The sequence below is a fragment of the Amblyomma americanum genome, chromosome 3 (genome assembly GCF_052857255.1).
Source record: "Amblyomma americanum isolate KBUSLIRL-KWMA chromosome 3, ASM5285725v1, whole genome shotgun sequence".
In the NCBI taxonomy this organism is placed as follows: domain Eukaryota; kingdom Metazoa; phylum Arthropoda; class Arachnida; order Ixodida; family Ixodidae; genus Amblyomma; species Amblyomma americanum.
In genome coordinates, this window is record NC_135499.1 from 139,386,974 (window position 1) to 139,413,997 (window position 27,024).

The window sequence follows — 27,024 nt, forward strand, 5'->3', positions numbered from 1 at the left end:
TGTGGTTCGGAAACGGCCAGAAAGTCACCTGGGACAATATCTTCGCAATGAGCGAAAGTCGACTGCAGTATTTGTTTCCTTATGAAAGAAAAATATACTATACTGCAGTACTATAGTAATTTGAGAATTAGACAACGCGCTTCAACGTCGCGCATTGCATGCCGATAAGTTTCGCGCGCACACTACAAGTGTTTATGCCTCACGCTGAAGCCGCTGTTTCGCCGCTACTTTTTTACACTCTATAAAATGATGACGATGATAAAAAGGCGGCGGCGATGCGTTCTTTTACTAGAAAGTTAGGGTGGTTAGGTTCACAGAGCTACTAGCATGAGGCCGCCTCACCTCGACCGGCCTCGACGCCACCCCACTAGAGTCACTTCTCCAGTGTCTCTATCAAAAGTAGCATGCCAGCGCCACTAACTCTACGCGTAATCCCCTGTCGACAGTAAACGTTTCTTTCTTCGATTCCCCCGCTTTCTTCACTGTTTTATTTATAGTACACTGTAGTTTTGGTCTTTGTCTTAATAATTTTCACTAGCAAAGATTTGTAAGTAAAAAAAATTTTGTATCTCAAATAAAATAATAGTGACAGATATAATATATGGCAGTATTTTCAGTCCATGGGGCTCGTGCGTGAAAAGCGAGGTATGAGAACCAGCTGTTTCGGTTCATTTTAATTATTCACTTCACTAAGCAAAGATTTTCACTCTATGGTCTCATGAGAAATATTATTGCCATTATCAAGACGTAACTATTTAGATCCTTCTGTGACGTACCGAACTTGGATGGCATTTTTGCTGAGACGCTGGCCCAGTCAAGGGAATGCGCTCGTGACGTCAAAGTTGCGCGCAGGACCGCGCGCTGCATCACGGGATCAGATGTTCAGCGAGAAAGGCCAAAATGGCGGCACTAGTTGAAGGTAGTCAATATGGTCTGTCTTCACAGGGGAATTACTCGAAAAATAAAACCCTTATATTCGTGAAACTCACAGATTCGGCGCTGAGATCCATTGAGGAATATTTAAAGTGCAAGGTCAGTACATCTTTTTTGCATTCCTGCCTTGTTTTGTTGGCCAGATGTAGCGGTGGACGGCGCAACAGCTGTTGTTGGAGCCGATTATTTGTGCTAGCAAGTGGTGTTCTTGGTTATTTGTGACGATTTAATGTGCTTGTCATGTTAGCTTCGACAGGTAGAACATCTCTTTTAATATCACATTCAACAGTACGTTCGCGTGCGCCCCCACTTACGGTCTGACGTTGCTCGCTTGTCTCCTTTTCAGTCGGGCTCTTGTCTCGCCTTACGCCACCTAAAAATATCCGCAAAAAGTTTTGTCCTTCTAGCATGTCGTGTTGCGTCCATTTCATCTTTGGCCACGACAAGCACTATCTTGTTTAGGCTTTAATCTGGTTGCTGCTTAAACCTGACCAGACAGTGCGGGTTTTTCTCTTCGCCCGTGGCAGTCGAGGATCCTCAATCGCCCGAGCGCTGAGCAGACGCTGCAGGCTTACCACGTATTGGGTTTTGACTTGGCGCACTGCGAACTGCTGTTTTCGACTGCGTTAATGTTGTCTCCACATCTGACTGTTCGAGTGCCTGCGCCGGGATGTGGCACAGGTGCTTCGCCGAACTGTCTGAACCCGAAGCAGCCGTAACCTCCTTTTCGGGCATCGAAGGCAGTGCGAACGCTGCCTTTACGCACTTGGGGCATTTTTGTTGTCGGCGCGTCGAGACAGCAGGTGCTTCAGTGTTTTTTTTTATTTTTCATCTTGCGATAACTGTTCTCGCTTTTGTGGCCCGATCTTCACCGCGACGGTATATGCAATTCGGGGCTGATAGAGGCTCGATAAGATTGCCTCACGTGAGAACTCTGGCAGCCGTCATCGCTGCGAGCACCGTCAACACGGCTGCATCCTTCCACCGTTACCTGTGCATGTATTTTGCGGCGACGTCGTTGCGTATCCTGCAAACTGATCCGTCGTATCGTGGCAGGATGTCGGCGGTGCTTTCCGGTGTGAATGCGGTGTCTGGTTCTCGACTGCTGCTCCAGCTACCAGCGCTGGTTTGCATTTTCGGCAGCAGTCGCTTGTCACTGTGCTGCCGCGGCATATTAACTGATTTTCTTCGTGTCAATTCTTTCCGCAGGGTGGATGCGCGCAGAAGCCGTCGATACAGTTCGAAGGGAACCAAGGGGTGAGTGAGAGCTTGTGTGACGCTCGTCGACGGTGTACACATTGCGCCGTCTCTGCTAATTTCGATGCACTGCACGGTCGCGAGGGAAACCAGTGACGAACATCATAAACAAGGTCCCCGGCCGTCTTGCTGGGAAGTGACCCCAGGGGGGCTGGCCGAGTGCGGGCAATGGCAGGGGATAAGGTCTGGATAAGACCCACAACGACGGAGGGAGGGGGGTTCATGGTAGAGAGAGAGTAGCTTCAAAGCTCTTTGCATCGCAAGAGTTCATTTGACGCTGGGCAGTTTTGGATTTTCGCCGCTGCTGCTGCGGCCTTGACAAGGGACAGGTTTCGTTCAAGGACGCAGCGCTTTTTCCAGGCGCTGAGCGCAGCTAGCGAAGCAGTGGCGCTGGCCCCATCAGCTCCTTGAGAAGCGGGCTCGATCGTTTTCAGCCGAGCAGGGGCCGGCCGAGAGGGGGAGACCCGGCCACTAAACGATTATCAACAGGCGTCCGTCCGTCCCTCCCTGTGTGTGTGGCGGAGGACCGCGTCGTCCATGTCGCCCGCGCGAGAGATGAAAAGGCGCAGTGCCGCCGAACCTGCCAGCGGGGCCCCCGTCGGACCGGCGCGTTCAGCGCACCCGGCTGGTGCGCGCGCGTGCCTGTGTGTGCGTGTGTGCGAAATGGGGCCAAATTCCTAACCTACTTGGGCGAGCGGGCGCGCGAGACGGCGTCGTCTTCCTTGTTGCAGTCGCCCGGCAACGGACCTGCTTCCCCCTGTTTTCTCTTTCCGCAGTGCGTCCTCTCCCCCGCCTTCCTTCCACACCTGAATCATTTTCGTTGAGTCACTGAGGAACTAGGGGCCTTGCCTGCTAGAGCTGCCCATAGCTTGTGCGCACTCGGCTGATGGCTCCTGCTCCAGCTGAAAGCAAGAGGAGTGCTATTGAAGCTTAGGATCTTGGTCTTCTTAAATAAACAAAAGCTTCCCAGTTATTGGGTTTTGTTCTGGCATAAAGAGAAAATGTTATGCATCTCGGGTTAGCTTGCATCAAGGAATGCTTTTGAGAGTTAATGAGCGGCTTTCTACCTCAAGCTCAACTACGCAGGTCTTGGGGGAATCGCATGCTGAGAAACAATGAATATTTGATCCGAGCGAGTGCTCTTTAAAGCATGGCAATGAAATGGTAGGGCTCGGATTTTCAGTGTGTGCGTTACAAACGTACCTGCTTTCTGTCAAGTATGATGCGATGTTGATTTGTCACGAGACCATGCTCAAACAGGGCATCATTGCTTCATAATATTCTTGCAATAAAAAGAATGAATTATAATTTACTTCAGTCATCGTGTGTATAACATAAATGGCACGTGCTTTTGTTGATATGGTTTCCACTTAGGGATATATGAGTGGAAACTGCCTTTTGTGTGTATTCCATGATTACAGTGCGACGAACGGGACACAGAAGAAGGAAACGCAGGGACACACACAGCACTGTGTTGTGTCCCTGCGTGTTTCCTTTTTCTGTGTCCCGTTCGTCACGCTGTAGTCATGGGATATCGTCGCCAACTTGCTCAACAACTTATCTTTTGTATGTAGCTTCAGTGTGAAAGAGGACAGTAGGTCCGCACAAGACAACGAATTCTGTTGTTGCTTCTACTTTGAAGATCAAAAATGTCTTGTAGCATTGTATGTCCTGAGGAAGACTATTGACAACAAAGGGAAAGGTGTGCTTTTCGTTCATACCTGTGAAGTTATCATTAGTTGAATGCGGATAATACATTGTTTCATGTTGGAGCTATCTGCATGTGAAGCACATAGACATCAGTTGACAATATGTTGCAGTCAACTTGTGCTTCGAAATGTGGTGTCCATGCAATCAAGGAGGTTGTAGACAGGTGACTGCCACTTCAGTTCTAACTGTTGCACTGTAGACATTTTGCTTGAAATCATATGGGAAAAACTTTTCACCATGTGAATGTGATCAAGCGTACCTCAATAAGCAAGCAGGAAGGGCTAAAAGCAAGTTAAGCACCCTTTATTTTTTCCTCTGCAGTTATTTTGGCTCCCTATTACAGTAGTTTCAGTAACCATTCTCAGTGCACCAAAACAACAGCCTGTAGTTTTGAACTTCCACGCGCTAATTGCTATGCCTTTTATCGTGATGTTTGTGCTTAGTGATGTTTTGCTTTGTTCATGTGTATTGCTTGGTGTTTTAAACTTAAGGCAAGGTCAGGAATGCTTACCTTCTTGTCATACATCGAGATTCTATGATATGCTTCATAGCCTTTTGCAGTGGTCTAAGTTAACCGAGTGCACAGAGTATAGCTGCGAGACTTTAGTTTGAGCTAGTTGGTTGTTACGTGGCATAGCTGAAGAAATAAGGATGGAAGCACTAAGAGACAGAACAGGTATCAGCTACCAACTGATGGACAAAGAATACATCAGGCAAACAGGACAGTGCTATGAGTGATGGGGCAAGGCAGCTTAGGGTGCAGGTGGGAAATGGATATGGCAGCTGCCTGGATGTACAGGCGCGGCCTAAAGTAAATGGAGCGCGCTATTGTCTTCCAACATTTTCCACTCGCCTCCTAATTGAGACTGGCAACTGTGGTATGTGCAGGCTAGTAGTAGATGATAGTTTGCTTTCTCACGAACAAATAATGCTTCCTGATGTCCTATAGGAAAAACTGCATTGCAATTAGAACGGAATGGAGTGCTCCGTTTACTTATGTCCGCGCCTGTGCACTGCAAAAGTTGCAAGTGGTTTCCAATCTTTGAAAACGCAAAAATTATTGGAACAGTGGAATATAAAACAGAAATCTCATAGCCTTTTCTATCATGAAAAGGAGGTCCACATGCATCAGTAAGCCGTCCTCGCTACTTGCTGATAATAAGTTTGTTTTTATAACGAGTAGTCAGCTGTGTTTTAATCACCTTTCTCGTGAACTTCCAGTGCATTTTTCAGTTGCATCATATCCTCCCAACTGGCACTCTTGGTGTATTTAACAAAAATTTTTGTTTTTGTGTGTTTCATATGGGGTTAAGAGAAATTTTTTTCCCAGTAAATGAATTCAGTTAGTAGTTGGTTTTTGGCCTGTATCTTAGTGTTTTCATCCTCGTTTTCTGTGCCACATCTCATTTCTTCGTGCAGCTGCATCGTGCTCTGTTTATTGGTAGGAGTTCTGGTTGTCTTTCTCTATTTTTATAACTCATTTTGGTACCGTCTGCAAAGCAGTAAAATGAGTAACTAAGGCAGTAATGCTGCTCATTGATTACTACTGTAATACAGGCCAGGCATATTAAGTTTCCTCACACATTGTGTTTTTTCGTTGGTCGATGTATCATGAAGGTTCTGTAACTTCTGTTAGTAAAATGTGTAAAGGTTCGCAAAGTTGCATTCGATTCAATAAGTACTTCTGGTACCAGGCTTCAACTCTTAGTTTCCTGTGTGCAAAGCAAGTACGTGTCAGCTGTCAGCATTTTTCTATTGCTCTCATTGTTACACTGGTGTGGTGCATCAGCCCCAGATTCCTGGAGATGTGGGACAAAGGAAGGGAGGAGGAGGAGATGCATGCATAGATAGCGGAGTAACCAGCCTGCGTGATTGCATTGTGATGTGCAGGGGAACGAATTGTGAATTTTTTTCCAAGCTGCACTGTGCAGTCCTATGCAGCAGAATGGCAGAGACTTCTGGGGTGTATAGCAAAGTGAACGTTGATGTTCTGTCAGAGAATTTTATTCTCTTAGCAGAAACACTCTTGGTGATAACTTACAGCAACCTCAGATTATTTCCTTGTTTCTTTTATGAAACCTAAGTGTAATCATTGTGGGTGTCTCTTGCCATACTCACCTGTGGGCTGGAAGCTTGGAGGCTAACGAAACGGCTTGAAATTAATTTGAGGACAGTGTAGCAAGCTGTGGAAAGCAAAATGATAGGGTTGACAGGAAGAGATAAGAAGGCAGAGTGGCTTAGGGAACAGGTGCATGTTAATAAACTACCTGAAACCAAGAAGAAAGGGACATAGGCAGGGCATGTAATGTGGAGAGTATTTAACTGGCGGCCTCTTTGGCAATAAAGCAGAGTCCAAAAGAAGGCAAACATAGCAGCGCTCGGCAAAGTCAGCTAGGCTGATGAGATTGTGGTTAGTGGCCTCAGCTGGCATAGGACACTGTTTATTGGATATTAATGAGAGTGGCCTTTACCTTGCAGTGGGCACAGTTTAGATGACAAGGGTGGTGGTGATGAATTATTGCATGCATCGTATGCTTATGAACCTGAGCTTTGTTCATTCTACCCACCTGTACCTCACATAATGCTGTGAAGCTGTTGCTGTTAAGATCCTAAATGATCTTCAGTGTAAATAAATTCAATTTAATAAAAAGGTAATTTAAAGTGTAACAAGCATGCTGCTAGAATAGCACGTAAATTTTCATGCTCAGCTTGAGGAGAGCACTCGAAAAAGGCGCTGATATGATACGAGGAAAAACTTTAGTAACCTTTATTTTTTTCCCTAATTTCAGCAGTTCTGTTTATTGCTGATTTCACGTGAAATCTTTGCGAGAACCTCTGTGATGCTTCTGAAAAGGCTTATCATGCCCCTTGCAAATTAGATATCTTGCTGTTTCACAAAACATGCCTGATCATTTGGTGGGCATGCGTTGGTGTATCATCACAGTTTTGGTGGGTTGCTACTTACTGAGAGCCGACTGATTCAGGTGAACATGAGTGGTTAAAGCGTGGTTTTGGTTAAGGTCACTTTATTTTTTCATGTGGCCCCTGCTTTGTAGTGTTCAAGGTGATTGGTCAAAGCATCACTCCTGGCTGCTGCTCGTGAGATTTTCTAAGCCTCTCATGGCTATGCCATGCAGGTGATAACGGTCCCCCGCCCATCACAAGGGGGCCAGCAGCAGCGCTTTGGCTTCGGGGTGTCGACACTGGAGAAGGATGCACCACAGGGCAGCTTCGAGTGCGTCCAGCAGATGGGCCAGAGGGCCCTCGAGTCCCTCGGCTGCCTCCTGCACAAGATGCAGATCCATGCCAGCGAGGACAGCTATGAGAAGACACGCGTCAAAATGGCTGTCGTGGAACAGGAGAGCAAAAAGAACTGGTACATCCTTCCTCCTCTCTTTCATTTCTGTGGTGAAATATTGTTGGATGCTCCAATGTTGTAAAATTATGTCAGAGCACCTGAATGCTTGTGCTGTTATCAAGGGGCATCAAAGTTAAGGGTCACATTTTCACTTTTAACTTGCACATGTGAGTTTATTTCCCCAGAACAAGTCACTTTACGAGATTTGAAGAAGGCAGGTTAAAAATTGCATCAAAACAGCTTGACTGAACTCCCTGTCAACTTTCTGTTGCTCTGCAGCCAAAGCTAGGCAGGAAAAGGAAGGAGATGGGCATTTGTCCACGTGCCATGGGTTGTTCGGGCTAAAAGTGCGGAGGGGTGACGGGGCAAGTGGAGAGAGGGTGCGAAGTCGCTAGGGCTTAGGTAGCTCAGTCTCCACGGCAAGGGGACAGAGGCCCCTTCCTGCTTAGCCTTAGCTGCAGAGCCACAGAAAATTGGCTGGGGGTGCCCCTGTCTTCTATGGGGTTTCGTCATGGGGTTTCATCAGATTCAAGGGCTACATTTTTCTTTTTCACTCTAAACATTGTGTATACTGTCAGTTGCTCTTGTTAGCAATGTTATCAATATGCCTTGGATAATTTAATATCATTCATTATCCTTGGAGGAGTTTTGGTGCTTATTTTTGAGAGTTGGAGTCTCTGCATCATGCCAAAGCTAGGGAAATACAGCAGTCGTGCCTTTTCACAACATGTGTCTTTGTAAGTGCTGTATAGTAGTTCAGCAGCTGAGTCTTTTGTCTTGCACAGGCTGGGAGAGGTGTTCTTTTGAGTGCTGTGTCATGCATCATACTTATTGTGCTTGTGACAGGTTCTGAAAGTGAATTAATCTTAGTTCTGCATGATTCAAAGTCAAATTCAGTTGTTTAACTAAAGAAAATATTGATTTTATGAAATCATACCGCTCTTTTTCTTATTTTTAAATCTTTGTAACCCTCGGTTACGTGCATTTGCTGTCACTATGCCTACTTCACGATGTACACTCATCAGATTATGTAGTTATTGATGTGTGAGCAGCACCAAATTCATTGGAACACATTTTCAAAGGAGTAATCTTCCTTATCTCTCTGAGCATGTTGTCACAGGGGCATTGCATTGCACTATCCTGTTTCTGAAGAACATTCTAGTGTTGAAATTAGGTAGAGGTGACCGCATAGGGTTTTTTCTGTGCCTGAACTGTATACAGTCTGATGCGATCTTCTGATGTTGAACTGCATTCTGTTTTGCATGGCATTCAGTGTCATAGCATTCAGCTTGCTGAAGCACATCATTGTGTGGTGCAGTTTATAGTGTACCAGATCTTGTGCTTGGCTAGAACGATCAGCAGTTAATCTGCAAAGCTGTTTTTGTCATATGCAGTGGTTCATTTCTTTCTACACTGGAGTTCTCTTACATTTAGCCTTTCTTTTTATCCCACAGCACCAAGGTGATCAAAGTGACGTCACCGTGTGTAGGTGAGTCAGTTTGGTTTGAAGTCTATGAATGCACTGACCAGTCTTACTGCTGAACTTGCTTGAAATCATAACAGATAAAACGAAACTGTGGATGCATTTCATATGCTCTTTCTTGAGACTGTAACATGACACCAAAGCTCTACAGTTGCTAAAACATGAAAGAGTGCATGTTACAGTTCATTTATGTTTCTGGTAGTTCATTTTAGCCTGTTTATGTAGTAAGAGCATAAAGGTCTCTGTTTTTTCATCTGCGTTTTTAAATATCGTGTGTAAGCTTGTGGAAGGTCAGACATTGCCTTCTGCAGCATTGCTGTCAAGTACTGGCTCTACTGTGTTTGGCATGTGACTGTCTTTGATGGATAACTGCTGGTAATTGATGAATTTGTTTAAATTAAAGGCAGTGGTAGTGGAACATTAGAAAGGTATTCGTTAATAATCTGTCTTGTCTGCTTTCACGTGGCATTGATGACATTCTGTGCCTGCTTTTTGGTTAGTGATAAGGAAATGAATGATTGCGGTGCAACTTTCCTAGCGCAGTGTTTTATCTAACCTGAATAACCTTTGAAATTTTTTAACCACTGACGTGGCTTCGGTAAAGTCAGTCATATGTGCATTCTCACTGCACAAAGCTCCCTAGCTCCCTGGTCATGTTGTGGGGAGGACTATTTTAAGTTTTGGTTTGTGTGGACAAGTGTGGCATTGTTTGCTCTCCGCAGGGCGCAAGGTGAAGGTGAAGCGGCCGCAGCTCTCGGTGCCTCCTCGGCAGCCCTCGTCCTCGCCTCCACGCACTACCTTTGGGAAGCCCATCGGCCAAAACCACAATTCCATGTCCATGAATGAAAGCCGCTCAGGAATCGTTCGTCGATCCTACAGGTTTGTTTGGCTTGGGCTCTGGGGCTTTCTTGAAGCACTCTGAACATGTAAATTCTCTGCCCGTGCTCAGAATGAGTGCTTCAAGATTGTATCTCTCCGCTCTGGTTACACCACACAGGGAGAGAGTCATCCACCTGCTTGCCTTGCGGCCATACAAGAAACCGGAGCTCCTAGCACGTTTGATGAAAGGTGGGTGTGCCCTTGGTTAAGTTCTGAGCTGTGCTGCAAGCATGTGTTACACGGGTGGTTAAGAGTCGTTAGCACCATTTCGTCTTCCCAGTGTATTCTTGAAGTTGAAAGCTTCACCAGGTCCCATGGTGTCTGTTCCCATACGTGCAGAGGGCATTAAGGAGCAGGACCGTAAGGGCTTGTCAGCAGTGCTGAGCCAAGTCGCAGTGCTGAAGGACAACTCGTACTGCTTAGCGAGGCATGCCTGGAATCAAGTGTGTGACGACTGGCCCTACTACACCCCTGAGGAGCAGGAGTTGGTCAAGAGGTGGGTGCACCGCTTTCCACGCTTAGCTTTGCCAACTTGGTGTACAGGACGTGACCATGAGATCATGCAGCACTCTTGGGGCTCGAGAGTGAATGCGAGTAGGCTTGAATCCCAGATTGGACGCCAAATTTTTGGTTGCATGTTTTCTTTGCAATGGTACTTGAGGCGTTAAGGCTGATTCACATGCAAGCGAAACGCTCGCGAATTCCGCTGCCGCCGCGCGTACACCCTCTATCGAGCGGCGGCGGCGGCGGCTGGAGCGGCGAGCTTCGGGGCAGCAGCACCGCTAAACAATGACGGCCCGGTGATCAGTAGTACCAGTGTTTATACGCTGCACGTATGAACTTTCCTTTTAAAGAAATTATAATAAGTGGTGTTGAATGCTTAAAACGCAAGGTGTATATTTATTTAAATAAAGTATGAGAATAAATGACAAAATAATGCTTGTATATTATGCTTCTTGGTATTTGCAGACCACCAAAACCGGTTGCAAATGCACATATTTTGCAAGCAACATTGGTTTTCGCTGAGTGGGCAAAGCGCAGCGGCCACGCATGTAAAACGATAGCTTGAGAAACGCCTCACAGCGCCGCGCCGCTGTTTGCGCAGTTCGCCGAGTCCCTTGCATATGAACCAGCCTTTAGTGTACATGGATAACCACATGGAATTCACTTTGGTGAATAAATTTTGATTGAATTCCTTCTCTTATGTTGTTTTGGTGTTAATTACAGAACAGTGGCATTTTAGGTCGTGTAAAAAAACTGATTTAATCGCTGCTTTGCCATTATAATTCACTACAGCTCTTGTCATTATGGTTCTGTGGGCTAGTGAGCTGCCTTCATCGCTCCCCCTTTTTTTCTACACATACCTATATGTGGGACTCTCCTTTGTGCTCTTATCAGGGCACCCAAACAAGCAGTTTACTTTGTGTTTTGTGGGACACGCAAACATAGAGCATTCGGTGATTAACAGCCTTGAGAACAGGGTTATGTGAAGTCGCTCTTAATTTCCCACAACTTCATTGACATTATACAGCCTTCGTAAATTTCTCATATAGCAAGTTTCTGAGGCAGTGTCTCACAGATTCAATACTGCATGAAGTTCGTTTTGCAAGCTCTTCAAAGGCTCCTGCATGTCATGACCTTTAAAAAAAGGCGCACCATTTTCTGACATTATAGTGCTTTGTGGCAGCTTTCAGGTGTGGACATATTTACTGCTGGTATCTTCTTGCATTGTTGTATTGCATTGTTGTGTTCCATATTTTCCCAGCATGCGAAATTTTTCGTGCTGGCCTGCCATGAAAATTTTGATGAAAGCCATGTGGATGATCACTAGCTGGCGGATCACGAATGTTGTGTGTTGAGTGGTGCGTGAGTTTTGCTGACGCTGATTCTGGTCCTTGCAGAATGCGCCCACACAACTTGACCCCTCCAAGCGAAAACGGTCACCACTCACCTCCAGCTCACAACCCCACATCACGTACTTCACCCAGTGTACAGGTGCGTGTGCGCGCCACTTTTGTGTGAGCTGTGGGCAGAAGGCATAGGTCGGAACCTGACAATGGTAATAGCGGTGTGGTGTTGTGCTTAAATTCTAAATTGGTTTGTTGCCCTGCTGAAAGCTACTCTTTTCCGGCCTGGAAGTGTAATTGCAAATTTGGAGGAACAAGGCAGGTGAGCAAGTATTGCATCGCTTGTCCCCTTCTAGGCTTGCCTGCATTATTGATAATTCTGAGCCTTGGAAAAATTTTCTCGTTTCGTTTGCCAGCTGTTTTGACTGTCATTGCATGCCAGAAATTCCAGCGGGGAAATCGCAAGGGATTACCGACGATAGTGGTTGTCCTTTGTTTGCTTGGATGCAGAAACGGGAGCCCTGCCCCGAGCCCCCATCGTCCGTTCCTGGAAGCAAGCGCCAGCGGATCAGCCTGTGTTCCAATGGTGCCGCACCACCTCGGCCGCCGCACTCGCGGGTCCTAGCAGAATCCACGTCAGGCAACCAGCCATGTCGCACACAGCCGCCCAATCCAGAGCCCGTCACAAACGTGCCCTTCACCTGCCATTCCAGTCCCGGATCGTCACCAGACTCAAGAGACTCGGGAGACTTGCAAGGTGTGTACACAGAATGCTGGCGTGAAGGTGAAGGGGCAGAGAATTCAGTGTGTGCCGAGCGGCCAATCACTGTTGCTTCACCACAGTCATTGTTAGTCACTGCACATCAGCAGAAGGAAAGATGGCCGCATGTAGTGGTACGGGGAGGGCTGGCAGCTGCACGATGGGTGTTTTGTAGCACAGGCTGAAGAGTGCTGTTATGGAATGATTGACGTAGCTCTGCCGATTTACTTTGACAAAATTTCATGTACTCTGCTGTTTTGCCAGATCAGCTGACCAGACTTCCACTGACTGTATTGCATTCCCATAGTCTGCAACAAATGTTTGTAAGAACTCACAGAGAGGCTTACATGTCCATCCAACTTCCCTATGCATTGTGCTCGCCAGATATGTGGAGAAGTGCACTGCACCATGATGCAAGCAAGAAATGTGACTGTATCATAGGTGGTCTATATTTACTACAGTTCCGAAATATTTTTGATGCTGTTGAACACCTGTGTGGAGAGCATAGTGTGAAACTTCCAATTAAATTGTAGAAAATTTTTTTTATCGGCACTAAACATTACTGGACTGCTTTTTTTAAAAACTGAATGGCTACATTTTCATCCTATCATTCCTTTTTTGGGCTGACAGTATAAACAAACAAACAAGCAAGCAAGCTTATTGTATTGTATATTTTTATGAAATTGTAAAATGCATACTAAAAGTTCGAGTTATTGGTCATTAAAGATGGCAAAGACACGGTGCTTTGTGACCCTCACCTTCTCTTTTTGGTCATTATAATTATTCCACCATATATCTCTGTTGTGACATAATGGTTGTGCATACAGATTTCAAGCATATTGAAAATGATGACTTCTCTTTGTATAGTCTTATCTGTAAAAAAAATAAATAATAACAAACGTGGCATTACCTAGCTGTGCTATTGGAAAACTATGTGTGTAGTTTTTATAAGCTGAGCTCACTCTTGTTTTTCCTGTTTATGACCATGCACAAACTTCTCTTTTTCTCGGCAGCCACTAGCGTTCCATCAGCTACTCCATCTCCACGGAATTCCACAAATCAAGTTCCAGAATATGTTACGTAAGTGTGACTATGAGATGTCATAATTTTTTTATACTTGGGCCTAAAGCACCTGGCTGCATGCCAGCATATCTCGACAGCTGGTGAAAAGCAAAGTGATGCATCATGACTGCTTTACAAGGGACATAATGAATGCTTAGCAGTTCCTTGGTGCTTCAATAATCTGCACAGCTGCATTGAAATAATTAGTACTGTTCGCAGTTTGGTTGTATTGATGCTTTATGTTCATCTCAGCCAAGCAAGGCCACAATGACTGACCTTGTTGGAAAAGCTTAGGAAGAGAGATTCTTATTGTGGGTGTGTTCACATTGGATCAGCAGACAGGTCGTGTTTGAAGCAGCCGGTTCAGTTGTTCGATATTATGTGCGTATATTTTTGTGGTGAATAGCTTTTTTGCTTATGTGCACATCACCTTCTCGCATAGCATGTGCAGGTTGGCACACAAAAAGAAAGCGCAAAGGCAATTGATTTAGTATAAGTGGGCATAGGTGCGGTTGAGACCATAGACTTGGTCCTGAATTGGGGTGTCATTTGCTACTAGTGCCCACTGCTGACGCTTTACTCTGCCTGACCATGTGCAGGAAGTATGTTGAAATCACCAGTGAGGATCAGAGGGGCCGGTACAAGGCTGACTTCAATGCTGAGTACGAGGAGTACAAGGCACTCCATTCCACAGTAGAATCAGTATCCAAGAGGTTTTCTGACCTGGAAGACAGCCTGCGGAACGCCCGAGAAGGAACAGAACAGTGGAATGTGAGTAATACCCGAATGCTGGGCTTTTTTTTTATTTGTTAGGGTGCGATAGACGACCAGTCATTATGCATGTTGTTTGTTTTACCCCTGATAGGAATACAGTTGACGACCACTTTTTGGACTCTCTAGGGACCAAGAAAACGACTAAAAAGTCAGGCAGTCCAGAAAATCAAATTTTACTGAAAAAATTACGAACTTATTACCAATATGTTGGAGGAAGGGGTCAGTTGTATTTCACACATTATAAAGCTCCTCATGACTAAATTTTGCCGCGTGACATGTGCACAGATGACGGGCGGCGACCGCTTTCACGAGCTCGGCCTGGTTGTGCTGCCCTTGGCATGACACTGATGAATGCACGGTTGGGGCAAAGTCTAAACGGGAAAGAAAACGCGCTGCTGCGGGAACTGCGCTGCGCCCACAATACGATGGGCCCGGAACGAGAGCGCGAAGATGGCGAAACAATAAGAATAGAGAAACAGCCGAAGCAAGCGCTCCATTGGCATTGGTTTCGTCATTAGGCCTAGCGACTGTAGCCAAAATCGGCATCGTATCCAGCGATATGCACTCTGCGATCGCTTGCGTATAATGAGAGGCGTCTTGCCTGTCATCGAAACGCCAGTTGTTTATGGTTTTACGATAGAAAAGTCAAGTTTGCAGTGCGCTTTCCTGCAGGTATGCTGACCTCGCTTTGAAAATGCACCACCATTTCCTCCCGCGCTTGCAGTCTCCGTGAAGCCATACGCCTCCCATGCGCTTCGCTGCTACCTCTTCCCGTATTCGAGACGAGAAAGACTCGGCACAGATGAGTTCTGCGAACTGACTACTGTTCAAGTTCGTGTGGCAGAAACCATTCAAGAACAGTACAAATTCGAAACCAAGCGGGCGCAATGTGCCGACTTGCGTAGAATTTCAGCATCGCAAGTCAAGAGGTTCCATTTAAGCTTGAGCTTGAATTTGGTTTTGTTTGATCAAGTTTTCGATCTCTCCTGCAGGTGTGAATTAATGAGGTTCCACTGTACACATTATATGACGGCTTCGGTATTGGCGGCGAGTGCAAACGAGGTCCGAAAAATCGAGCAGTCAGTTGCGGTGCGTCAGAAATTTCAGGTGCTCTTGTACATTGGCTCTATGGGCCTTGTCGTGGCGCTGAGAAAAAGTCCGAATAATCAAGCATGTACGAAAAATTAGGCGTCCGAATTTTCGGTCGTTGACTAATTTTCACAACTTATATTTTATTTGTGCGTTTTGGTGGGGCTGATACAAAAGCTCTTCCTTTAACCATAATGTGAGAAGCAAATACTTAATGCATGACTAAGCCAGTTTGTTACTCCACTTTCATACCTGGAGCATGTGAAAGTATGTGCTTAATATGTTGGGACCATGCTCTTAGGCAAAAAGAGAGCAAGAGCAGATTTATGAGCAATTCTGCGAAGAGGATGTTGAGTGTGGGAGAGAGTCCTGTTTGCGCATGTGCATTTTTGGAGCGTACTTTATAGAAAAAAAAAAAAAATGTGATGGTCAGTGGTGTTTTCCTTAAAAAAATTGTTTTGAGGGCCCCCGCTCCTCTTCCTGAAATCATGCCTTTGCTGAAAACATGAAAATACTCTACACTTGGTGTTTCATTACAAATATTTGCTGTTCTGGCACTGTTAACATGCATGGAACGGCTTGTGAACTGAAGTAAATTTAACACCCCGAGCTGCGCTGCGAGCGCCATTCTTTTCATAGTGCATCATAGCACTAGTGACGAGCTGTAGCCTACTAAGCCATTGTGTCATAGTTTCATTACCCTGTTGTAATGCCTGCATCGGGCCCACAATACCCACAGTTGAAAGGAGCGGTTGTGTTGCGCCCGTCCTTGTTTGTGCCTCTTTTGCGCTGCCATGTTTTGTGAGAAATAGTAAATAACTCATTTGCTGGTGTTGCTCATTCGCTGGGAAACAAAGTTAACATTAATGAGGTTGCTAAAACATGATGCTTCTGCACAAGTGACCCTCAGTCCTTATAAGAAAGCCATTTCATGTTCGTTTTTACTAGAGACGTCAGTACCAAACTTTATGCTGGTGCGGCCATAACTGCTGAACTGTGCCATTAAATTCTCTTTTCCTCTTGTTTTTTCGTAGCGTGTGAAGCAGCAAATTATGCGGGAATACGAGGAGAGCAAGCGCGACTCCCGGTACCAGCAGGCTCGGCGAAAGTTTCAGTACCTGCACGACAAGCTCGCACACATCAAACGGCTGGTGATGGACTATGACGCACGCACCCAGAACCTTGCCAAGTCCTAACAGAACTCCTTGCCAATGTCCCAAGAGATGCCTCCTATCGTTTTGGAAATGGAAAAATTCTCCCTCTCCAACCCCCCGAGCCATTCTCCTGCGAAGACAAATCCATTCTCACAGACACCTAGCCATTCCCATAGCAGGCCCATCTTTGTTTCGTCGTCAAGCAGCACAGCCCATGTATCTCCACATTTTGCCCTCCCTACCCCTTTCCCCCTTTTTATTTATTGAGCTTTGGGCAGCTCGTCTGCTGTCCACAGGCCGCGTACGGCCGACCGCTGTCTAGCTTACATTCTGGTCTCTGTGCTGGGGGCCTCATTCCCTTCCTTTCTCCAGGGAGTGGGGACACACTCAGGGATCGGGGGAGAACTTTGGCTGTGCTGCCGCCATGGTAGTGGTGGTGTGGATCCCTATCCATACAGCGCACACAGCTGATTGGTCTGCTGTGGGGATGGGCGCGTTAATTTCTTGTTTTTTTCCTTGCCGCCATTTGTGCTTTCTCCGGGTGCGTGCGAGAGGGGTGCCTGGCCTCACATTCCAGCTTGGATGGCCACTCCTCTCCCCATCCCATCACGTCTTCCCTTGTGGTCTGTCCTTTCCTCCCTTTCTTTCCCTTTTGTCTTCATTGTGGTATTTTGCCTGGCCAGCATGGGTGACTGACCACATTTTCTTTTTTCCTATTCCTACAATATTTTCAGTCTGCCTTCTTCCCTTCCCTCTTGCATTTCCCTTCCCATCGAGACCTCATTGGCTGACCTCTGAAAGAGAGCTGGAGGAAAGCACAACTACAAACACCTCGTAAGGCTATTTATGTTGACGACCGGATTACGGATCATACCAGTTCGCAACGAACCGAATGTGCGATAATATGCACACGTTTATTAAATAAGCTGCCTTTTCATTTTTTTTGTACCTTTTTGCCAGCCGCTCCTTTTTCTTCCTCTCTCATGTGTTCCTGCTATTAAGAGTATGTATGTGTGTACGTGTGTGACTCAAATTGCGGTGGATGGAGTTAATCAGATGGCAGCGTCATTATGTTTTCGTATCCCTTCTTTTGGGAGCTTGCCCTTCTGGCATTTAATTTGTTGTGCACCCGCCCAAAATGAGGGCTGCAGGCGTGCTTCTCGTCAGAAAACTTTCGACAAAATGGGCCCACACAAAAGGAGCATTCTGTCTGGGCTCTATGTCAGGCCAGATGCAGCAGCGCTTTTTGGCTCTCTGTTGTGTCGTCCGCTATTTTTTTATGTACTATATTTAAAAAAAAGTTGTGTACTCAAATAAGCAAGAAAAAAAGGTTTACAAATGCAAAACTACAAAAAAAAATATTTTTGGGGAGGGGTTCGAATTGCATCCTCTGAGCCTGTTTGCCGTGCATTATTTAGTTTTGCGTACAGCTAAGCATTCAAAGAATATGAAAGAGAGTATTAAAAAACAATGAGAAGTTGCCTGTAAATTCTTTGGTGTGCAGCACTGCAAAGTGTACGAAAATCTACGCAATGTTGTGTTCTTTGCTCACGCGAGTATTAAGCGTTTTAACAATCGTCTTGCTGGAAAGTGACATTCAGAGTGCGACCGCACATCGCACGTGATCAGGGTGTCTACCACATTGGTGCTTTCAAATTTCCCGACAGAGAGACATGTCTGTGATGGAAGTCGCTATAGTCTTGTACAACTAAAGTCTGTAGTAAAGCTCTGCCTACACCAATTACTGCCACCCACTGTTCATCCGCTATGCATAAGTGGTCTGTTGTCAAAACTTTTCATGTTACTTGAGCAAAACTAATGACAAGACGAAATTAAAAGTACAGAAATTTTAATGGCTTGTTAAATTGGGTGGAATGTTGGAAATGTGATTTTGTTTACTGCTGTGATTGATTATTGGAGCAATGCAGTGTGATGCAGGCCATGGGCTGTTGTTGCCTGCTGCTGGTTTTTTTCAACTTGTATCCCACTGCAATGGCTTACATGCTGTAGTAAGCCACAGCTGGTATGGCAGCTAGTGCCAGTTGATTATTTCTAGCTTACTTGATTTTATCATGTGTTGATCTGTAATATGTACCTGTTTTGTGGTCAAGAAAAACTGTTCTAAATGGCTGAGAAAACGCCATGTTTAATCATTCACACGTGCAAGTTGCAGACATTGTGAGATGAGTCTATCAATTCATTGCGGTCCTAAAGCCTTGGAGTAGTGAGAAACTGCAATGAGTCGATCGAAATCGGTCACGCAATGTCTGACTCACTCGTACGAATGCGCCTTTACTTCAGCGATAGTCGTTTGTCAAAACACTGAAACATTTTGGTATAATGTGGTCCGGACCGTGATGTACAGTGCTTGAAAAGGCCTGTACTCACTGCTTCCATGTTATCGAATGTGTTTGAAGCCAGCACGAACTGCGAACCATTAAGCCGTGGGCATTTAAGGAGGGACTTTGGTCTTTGAGAAAAATTTTTATTAATGAAGTCAGAGTTATGAAATCTTCAGGGAGTGTGTATTTTCTGTGCCAATTCTGAACATGTCATTTAATTTCATGTAAAACAATTCCTTGTGCACTTATGCAATATGTTGTGCAATTTTTTGGAAAGCTTTCAAGTAACTTCTCTGCAGGGAACTTGCTTAAATGCATGGCATTACTTTTTCGTGACATCAAAGAATGTAATAAGGGTAAAATTATCACCCTGCCTATCATAGAACTTGAGTTCTTGTAATTGTCACTCCAGAAGTTTCTGAACTGGTGACTTAAGAACCCCATAGCTCAACTTCTACGATATGTAGGATGATAATTTTACCCTTATTGCATTCCTTGATGTCCAAGGAAACTAATGGCACCCATTTCAGCAAGTTCCCTGCAGCAAAATTTCTTATATGCTTTCTCCAAAAGACTTACATAACATATTTTTAAGTGCACAAGGACTTGTTTCACATGAAATTAAATGACATTTAGAAGTGGCACACAAAACTGCATCTTCCCGGAAGATCAATAAAAATTTTCTCTCAAAGGCCAGGGTCCCCCCTTAAGACTGAGGTATGTGCGGATCTGCATTGCTACTAGGAATCAACCACCGAAAGCCTTGTTGCCCCAGTTCTTGCTACCGCCTTGGTCATTTGCAATAGGAGCACCAGATAAGGTGCAGATACATGCACAGATGGGAAAGTTGGCCCCCCTTGAGCGGCCCAAACATGAGTTAGATCTGTGAGCCGGAAATTTATGTGCAATCCAAACAAATTAATGGTCTTCAGACCCGTGATTACGTATTGTCTCCAAGTGCAAGTGCTACGTGCACTATCCACAGTATTAAGCAGCCACATTGTGTTGGTGACGCAATACATGCATTTCGCTGCAAATGGGGGGAGTGTGAGGAGGTTATGAACGAAAGGTGCAATAACTGTCCCAGTGTCGGTGGGCACTTGAACCAGCCATGCAATGATTCAGGAATGAAGGGAGCAAGTGGTGGGAGCAGAGAAAAGTTTTGGTACATACCACAAAGGTCGCAGGCTTGTGTGGGGTGTCCCCACTGCAAACCGATCTATTGTTCATATACGCAAGAACTCAGTGATGCATAGCTCTTAATTCAACGGCAGCTGTGAGTTTCAGGTATTCCACGACATGATGCAATCAAAGCAGGTCCAGCAGTAATCAATTGCTGCGGGAAAAAAAATTTGATTCATTATCTATGGCTGGATGTTGGCCACTTTGGATGCACTGTGAAGGCAGTCGTCTGAGTTGCGCAGCATGTGCTGTATGTGCAGCCGCCAATTCAGCACATCCATCACCGTAGGAGCAAAATGCCACAGACCCCTGCATGTGTCAATGACACAAGGGTCTTGCCACAAGGTTTAGGCAAGACCTATGGACGACTACTGCGGCACTTTCCTCCCCACCTTTTCCCCGATGTTTTCTCAGTTGGTAGACACCCTGATAATCAGTATATGCACCATCGCGAGATGAAACTGGTTACCATGCAGCACTTGCGCTGACAAACGTTCCTCTCTCTCGAAACGTCGGCGCGTACTTAAGATGCCCAGCCCCATGGACACCCAGAAACTGCTTTGTTCACTCCCATGGGTGCCCCTGGTGTTGACATGCTTGCAACATTGCAGCTGCGCACGTGGAGGGTTGGGGCATATGCATTTCGGACTGTGATGGATGGATGCGTTTTATGAGTTGCTGCCAAACGTTTTACACTGCTGAAAGTGCCATTGAACGAGTCTTCTGAGCAAGAGTGCTTACACATACGTACTACAAGAAACACGTTACATGCAAGTCTTCGTGTCTGAATAACAGGCCCTTCTGCATGCAAACTGGTTGGTGGGTTGCTGCAGCCCTGCTTTTTGAATGTGTGTGACATTCAGAGAAATATATCAAATGAGCATTGACATTACTGGTCTCTTGTCTTATTATTGGTTGCTGTATGGATAGAAGGTCTAGTGTTTAAAATTATGCATGAAGCTTAGAAGCTCATTAGCAAGCACCATGAAGCAGTTGTGTGCCTGGGCATCAAGTAATGAGGGTATTGTGTGATTACCGCAGAGTAAATAGGGAAATGTTTTCCAAGTACAGAACAGTGTTAGTATTCACCTTGCACAAACAGGCGAGTTATTCAAAGACCCCTTGAGCATGCAACAATTTCAGAATGCTGGCACCCGCTGCAGTGGCACATTTCTCTGGAGATCACCGTTAGCTACCCGATAGTTATAGCAACAGACTAGTCGTGCATGATTCTCTACATGATGTGTGCGACAATGTAGCCACCTTAGATTCTCAGTTGTGCATAGAACAGTCCATACTTGGGCATTTACTACTTGTTTCCAAAACAAGGGAAGGCAGTAAAACTTCCAGCTTTTGCATATGCAGCCCATATTGTTGCCGTGCATATGTTTGTACTGAGTAGTACATAATCTATGGCAGCACTCAACTCTGTGCCCAAAAGCTTGAGCTCGAAGTGGCAGCTGGCAGTGTTTACAAATATTGCTGTGGGACATTGGCATAGCAACTTCTGCCATACTTGCCAAAGTAACTGTGGTAATTATTACGACACTTGTTCTAAATGAGCACACACTTTCAGGAATTTAAACTTGGCGGAAGGCTTGGTAGCTGGTCATGACTGATTACTAGCTGATTGCAAGACTGCCACTGAACAGCGACATTTTCATCCCGAGCTCTCCTCGAGCATAGCTGATAAGCACGCAACAATGGGAAGCCTGGAAGGCTCGAGTCGTCCCCCCCCCCCCCCGAGATTGATGGGGTGGGTCAGGGGGGCATGTCTTATTATGGTCTTGGACAAATTGACTGGAGAACTACATTTGCATAAAGGTTGGAGAAACAGTACAGCCTTAAGCTCAGCCTTAAAACTACCTTGGGGACATACATTTGTCTCCTACCAACAAAGGAGACTGATGACAGTTTAGATCCAGCTCACCATCACGGAACACGTCTGGAAACTGGAGCTCTCCGAACGTTTCCTGTTCCAAGTCTTATGCGAAATCAAATGAATAGCCAATTCATAAGCGCACATTTTTCTATGGTTGCACAGTCTTTTCCAAGACCTTGAACCAGCCCCAAATACTCCAATCACGTCTTGACCCAGAACATCAACCATGAACATACCTTTCAAAACTTTATTTGGATGAATTGTGCAGCAGCCTTTGTATAAAATAAAGGACAGTGAACATCACAGTAAAATAGGCCACCTTTCTTCAAGCTCTCACAGCCCCTGATCTCCGACTATCCTCTCCCATTAAATTGGCATTAGATTCGTTGTGTTGCCGCTTAATCATCATAACCTTTGCTCTTTGACTCCAGTGTCTTTTTGTTTTGTAACAAGTTTGGTAGTTCGAGAACCATTTGAAAGATAGAGTCTTTCAGATCTGTCAACTTTTGAACTGTTAGCTTATTGTGTAAATGTTTGTAATACCCAGTGTTTCTTACACACGAAGAGTTAAACCTTTATTTTTGAACTATTAACATATTGTGGAAATGTTTGTGTTGCCCAGTGGTTCTTACAAAGTGTTTGTAATATTTGTGTTGTTTGCTTGTAGTGCAAATTTGTGTTGCCCAATATTTTCTCTAACTTCGACTACCGACATTATGAATGTCTACCGTGAATTTAATTAATTTTCAGTTCCTTTTGTTCATTTAATTATTTAGTATCTGAAGAGCCATGAGGTCATTCTTTTTAGCATATTCGCTGGACGAGAGACAAGTGATGTTTACATATATAGCCTCCCCACTTGTGTATACATTTTGCCAAGGAGCATGAGGCCGGGGTGGGGGAGGGTGGGAAGAGGAGGGAATTTAAAAGAGGGTGATAAATGCCCGCCAGTAGATTGAAAACTCTGCACCTATGCATACAGCTGTACTCTGGGGCAGTGGAATCCACCATACCTCACAGTACGGAATGTAAGTGAAGCAAAACTTTTCAACCTGACAGCCTTCTTGAAATTACCATTGTTCCAAGAACATTTTATCGTACGCACAGTACATACTGTGGTATACGAATAGAAAGAGTGCATGAAAATCGAAAAACATATTGATGAATACGTATCTTCTTTTTCAGTTAATCTTTTTTTTTTAACGTTGCTTTTTCAGTAGGCTCCATTCATGACATGTGTCAATCGAATGCTGTGTTGATCTGCATGACATCTAAGCACCAGCAGCAGCCAGAGGTTCATCTTTGGCTGCTTCAGCACCTGCTGTCATTCGCGCTCCAGTCTGTCAGTCACTTTGCCCTCGGGCAGTGCTTGTCTAGGGCGACCTGAACAGCCGCAATGTTCTGAAGCAAGGACTCGAGTTCTGTTTTGCCCAGCTGGAACTGCAGCTGTCCCATGGAGACTTGCGCAGTGGGGCCCTCGAGGTCCACTCTCCACGAACAAGAGTCCAGGCCGTGATTCCAACGGCTCTGGGCCACGACGCTGGCTCGCACACGCGCGCGGTGGTTTCTCCAGAAGCGGGAAGTGCACTCTGCCTGCTCTTGTGTAAGGCCGCCTTCCTGGCGTTTGGTCTGAGAGGTCAGGAATGCCTCCAGCTGGGTCCAGTCCATGTTGGACGCAGCAAGCGTCTGGTCACAAGAAACAGCAATTAAACGACTGTAGGATAATGCCATGGGACGAAACAAAACAGCATATCGCACAGGAAACAAAGGGAAAAAAGCTGCCGCACAACAGCAAGCTAGTACACGCTGAAGGAACTTGCCAGACTAGACATGAGAAGCTCTATTATTGTCGCAGATGACCGCTCTTGATGGCCGCACTTTGAGTTAACGTGTGGTTTTGAACATCCCTTTCCCTACTCTGCAAGTCAATTTACTTTACTAGGGGCTTACCTTTAGCACTGTGGTAGCCCTAGAGGCTAGTTTGGAAAACTCGGCGTCCGAAGCTGAAGGATACAGCTCATTTTTCAACAGTTCGTCTGTCGCATCGGCGTTGCCATAATACAACCGCTGAGCTAAACCGCATAGCAGACCAAAAAATGAGTCCTTGCTCATCTTGGAAACCGAGCAGAACGTTAGCGTTTGGCCTGCTCACTGAAGTCTCTTGACAGCCTTTCAAGTGACTGCTTTTTCACCACCGTACAACTCATTAATATCGTTCCCTATCACCAGAGTCGCTAACCGCTACGATAGCGACGACGCCCGCAAAACGCTGCCCATTCTGGCTTGGCTGCTAACTGTTATCGACTATGCAAAATAACACAAAAGTTTCGGTTTCGTTTTCGAGCAAAAATTATTGCATGTTGTTTGGTGCAGACAAAAAAGCCCAAGCTTCAGAACAAGTCATTCACGATTTTAGCGCTCATACGTTTTTAAATTTTATAAATTCTATGAGCATGTTCAAATCTTAGCGGCATTGGCCAGCACTGGCGATCCTGCCACATCTGCCGTCCCGTTTCCGTTCGAAGATTTTCCTCATGGCCGCATGTTTGCCGCGAATGTTGAACTTCCGTTATTCCGTTCTGTGTGAATGGCGCCGAACTAATCGTGCGTAATTGTTATCGGTGCCTTCATTAAAATCAACCGGCACCTCATGCAGAAGTTTTCTTTTGTGCTGCTTGTTGCAGAGTGCGAACCTGGCGCTTCATTGATATATGGTCTCGAAAACAACCTGGCAGAAGGTCAAATGCGTAAATGGAGTTTAAACGTCCTGACTCGCTGACAGCACTGTCAGCAATAAGGGAGATACAGGAAGGCTCCACCCAAGTGACAGAGCACCAAGATGAGCAAACATCTCGCTACAGACAGATGCTGGACAATATTCTGACCTCCTTGTTGAACGACACAGAGAAAGGTAAGCTTTCCTCAAGCCCTGAAGTCACGTACGACTTACGACAACTGCACGTAATTACGCATAGTGTAGCGGCAAGTTTCTTAAACTTCCAACATTCCTCTTTTGGAGTATGCTTGTTCCAACAGTTGGCATTTTGTCTGAGACAACTGCATTGCTGTCTTCAAACTGATCCGTTTCCAGGGGCGATCTCATGTTTACGTTGTCGTTTATGCGCAAATTTTGTGTATAACTTAGAGGTTAAGGGTCGTGCTGCTGTTGTTTTCTCAGCATTCGCAGATGCCGAGCAGATTCGACCGGTGTTGGAGCGCTTACTTGAGTGCGTCCAACATTGCGTCCATGCATTGCCAGTCCTGTTTCTGCCCCAGGAGAGCAGCGAAAAGGATTCCACTGAGCAAACTGCCCTTCGTGAGTGTTTTCAATGTTGCACATAGCAATGTCTTAAGCTCTGCACACGTTCAAATCATATTGCAAGGTGTGCGAAGCTTGCCAATTCTATTGCTTGCTGTGTGTTGACAGAAAGTTGGGCTTGGCCTTCAGCCATCATGTTCATCCGAAATTATCTGCTAGTTGTCAAACTGCGTATGTTTTGTCACTCCTTCTGCGGTCCCGTTCTTTGTGGTCTTTCAAAATACCAGCCATGACTTCTGATTTTCATAAATGATATCGTCAGTGACATAGGTGTTGAAGATCAGGCATTTCGCAGACGACTGCATCCTGTATCATGAAATGCGTAATGCGAACGACCAGGCAGTTTTGAACACCTCCCTATCTAAAATACAAACTTGGTGCTCGAAATGGCATATGACTATTAATATTAAAAAGACCGTTGCAATGACCGTTACACGCAAAAAGATTGCTTATAAAATTAACAACCAGTGCTTATCTGTCATTTCCAGCTACAAATACTTGGGAGTAATAATTTCAACTGATCTTAGGTGGAATGAACATGTAACACACACCTATAATAAAGCAATGAAAAAACTTTTTAAGACGTACGCTAGGGAACGCTTCTCCTGAAATTAAAATTTTGGCCTACAAAACATTTATCCGACCCGTCCTAGAGTATGCCACGATTGTCGGGGATCCACATACACAATCTAATATTGCCAACCTTAGAAAGTTCAAAGAAAATCAGCTAGGTTCATCTTTAACTCATACAGCTGGCGCACGTCCCCATTATTACTTCTAGAAGCCGCAGAACTCGAAAGTCTCACATTCAGACGTTACAGGGATAGGATGAAATTTTTATATTTACTCTATAATAAGCAGTTGGGAATAGACAAAACTTTATACATTCTGTGTGCTAACCGCCGCTCTACGTGTTTGTATCACACCAAAAAAGTCCTGGATTTTTCGTGCAGGACTAATGCATTTAAAAATTCCTTTTTTTCTGCACACTATTTGCAATTGGAATGCGTTGTCTGCCGACGCAGTAGACTGCTCAAAGGTTTAGTCATTCCTCTGCGCACTTGCACATAAATCCTAAGTGACATGTGCCTCCCCCTATCAAAATGACATTCATGTTGTAAATAGTATCTTGTGTTTTTTTTTTTGTTCTGATTTATCATTCAGCATCCTGTATCATGTTTGTTGATTTTGCTGTTTTTGAATGTGTTGAGTTGTATTGTCCACTCCTGCCTAAGGCCTGATAATATGGCTGGCAGTACCTGTAAAATAAATAAATAAATAAATAAATAAATAAATAAATAAATAAATAAATGAATGAATGAATGAATGACATTGACCGCAAAGACTTACATTCACTTTTTTTAGATGGTGAAAATTTCAGCATTTGTAATGATCATATTTACCGTTTGAACGTGAACTTGAAAATGATCAGTATCATTCATGTCAAGAAAAGTCAGAGTTGTTAAAATATACAATCGGCTCTGAATAAGTTAAATTTGGCAGAGACCAAAAATTTGTTTGAATTAATGAGAGAATTTTGCAGCTATAGCTGTTAAGTGCCCCCTTCCTGGGTTTCACATTGTAGGAGTAGTATGTCATTGTCATTGGCATAACCGGTGGGTGTATTGGCATGGGAGCCACATGGAGGGTGGTTACCATGCAAACAGGAAGCTATGATGTGAATGGAGTAATGTGTATTGGGTGGGTGGTTACACAGGAACCATCCAGACAGTGGTTCCCGCTGCCACCAAAAGCACCCGAAGGGTAGTTACCCCTGGCAGAACAAGAACAGTTACTATGGAAGGAGGTGTTATGGCGAGAGTGTAGGAAGGTATAACTGGAGGGTGGTTACCACAGGAACTGACCTGAAGGTGGTTTCCGCGGAAGAAGGAGTGTGTGGCGAGAGCATAGGAAGGCATAACCGGAGTGGTTACTCTGGGAACCACCTGGAAGGTGGTTACTGTGGAAGGAGGACGTTGTGGCGAGAGCAAAG

At 45.1% G+C, this 27,024-nt stretch overlaps 3 protein-coding genes across 4 annotated transcripts in view; 2 read left to right on the forward strand and 1 right to left on the reverse strand.

The window, feature by feature from the left end:
* Positions 1-874: 874 nt before the first annotated feature.
* Positions 875-20,717, forward strand: LOC144124994 (RNA polymerase II elongation factor ELL-like). Of its 2 annotated transcripts, XR_013313331.1 has the most exons (13): positions 875-1,032; positions 2,143-2,190; positions 7,038-7,276; positions 8,713-8,747; positions 9,464-9,620; positions 9,739-9,809; positions 9,960-10,116; positions 11,522-11,615; positions 11,978-12,224; positions 13,241-13,307; positions 13,889-14,060; positions 16,187-18,932; positions 19,179-20,717. XR_013313331.1 is itself a non-coding variant. In XM_077658009.1 (12 exons), exons 1-12 carry the CDS (start codon positions 901-903, stop codon positions 16,346-16,348), a joined length of 1,581 nt encoding a protein of 526 aa, XP_077514135.1. In that variant the 5' UTR covers positions 875-900; the 3' UTR covers positions 16,349-20,717. The 2 variants fall into 2 exon arrangements, 1 of the variants encoding a protein (XP_077514135.1); XM_077658009.1 differs by having other exon boundaries at positions 16,187-20,717.
* A 1,228-nt stretch (positions 20,718-21,945) lies between these two features.
* On the reverse strand, positions 21,946-23,983 carry LOC144124995 (COMM domain-containing protein 1-like). Its single transcript, XM_077658010.1, has 2 exons — positions 23,663-23,983; positions 21,946-23,398 (listed from the first exon to the last, which is right to left on the reverse strand). The coding sequence occupies exons 1-2, from the start codon at positions 23,822-23,824 to the stop codon at positions 23,060-23,062; spliced, it is 501 nt and encodes a 166-aa protein (XP_077514136.1). The 5' UTR covers positions 23,825-23,983; the 3' UTR covers positions 21,946-23,059.
* Positions 23,984-24,227: 244 nt separating this feature from the next.
* Positions 24,228-27,024, forward strand: part of mei-41 (ATR serine/threonine kinase meiotic 41) — an 84,427-nt gene continuing 81,630 nt past the window's right edge. The window contains exons 1-2 of the mRNA XM_077658011.1: positions 24,228-24,623; positions 24,891-25,028. Of these exons, the coding sequence (XP_077514137.1) occupies positions 24,464-24,623; positions 24,891-25,028 (298 nt within the window). The 5' untranslated portion in view covers positions 24,228-24,463. The remainder of the gene's footprint in view (positions 24,624-24,890; positions 25,029-27,024) is intronic.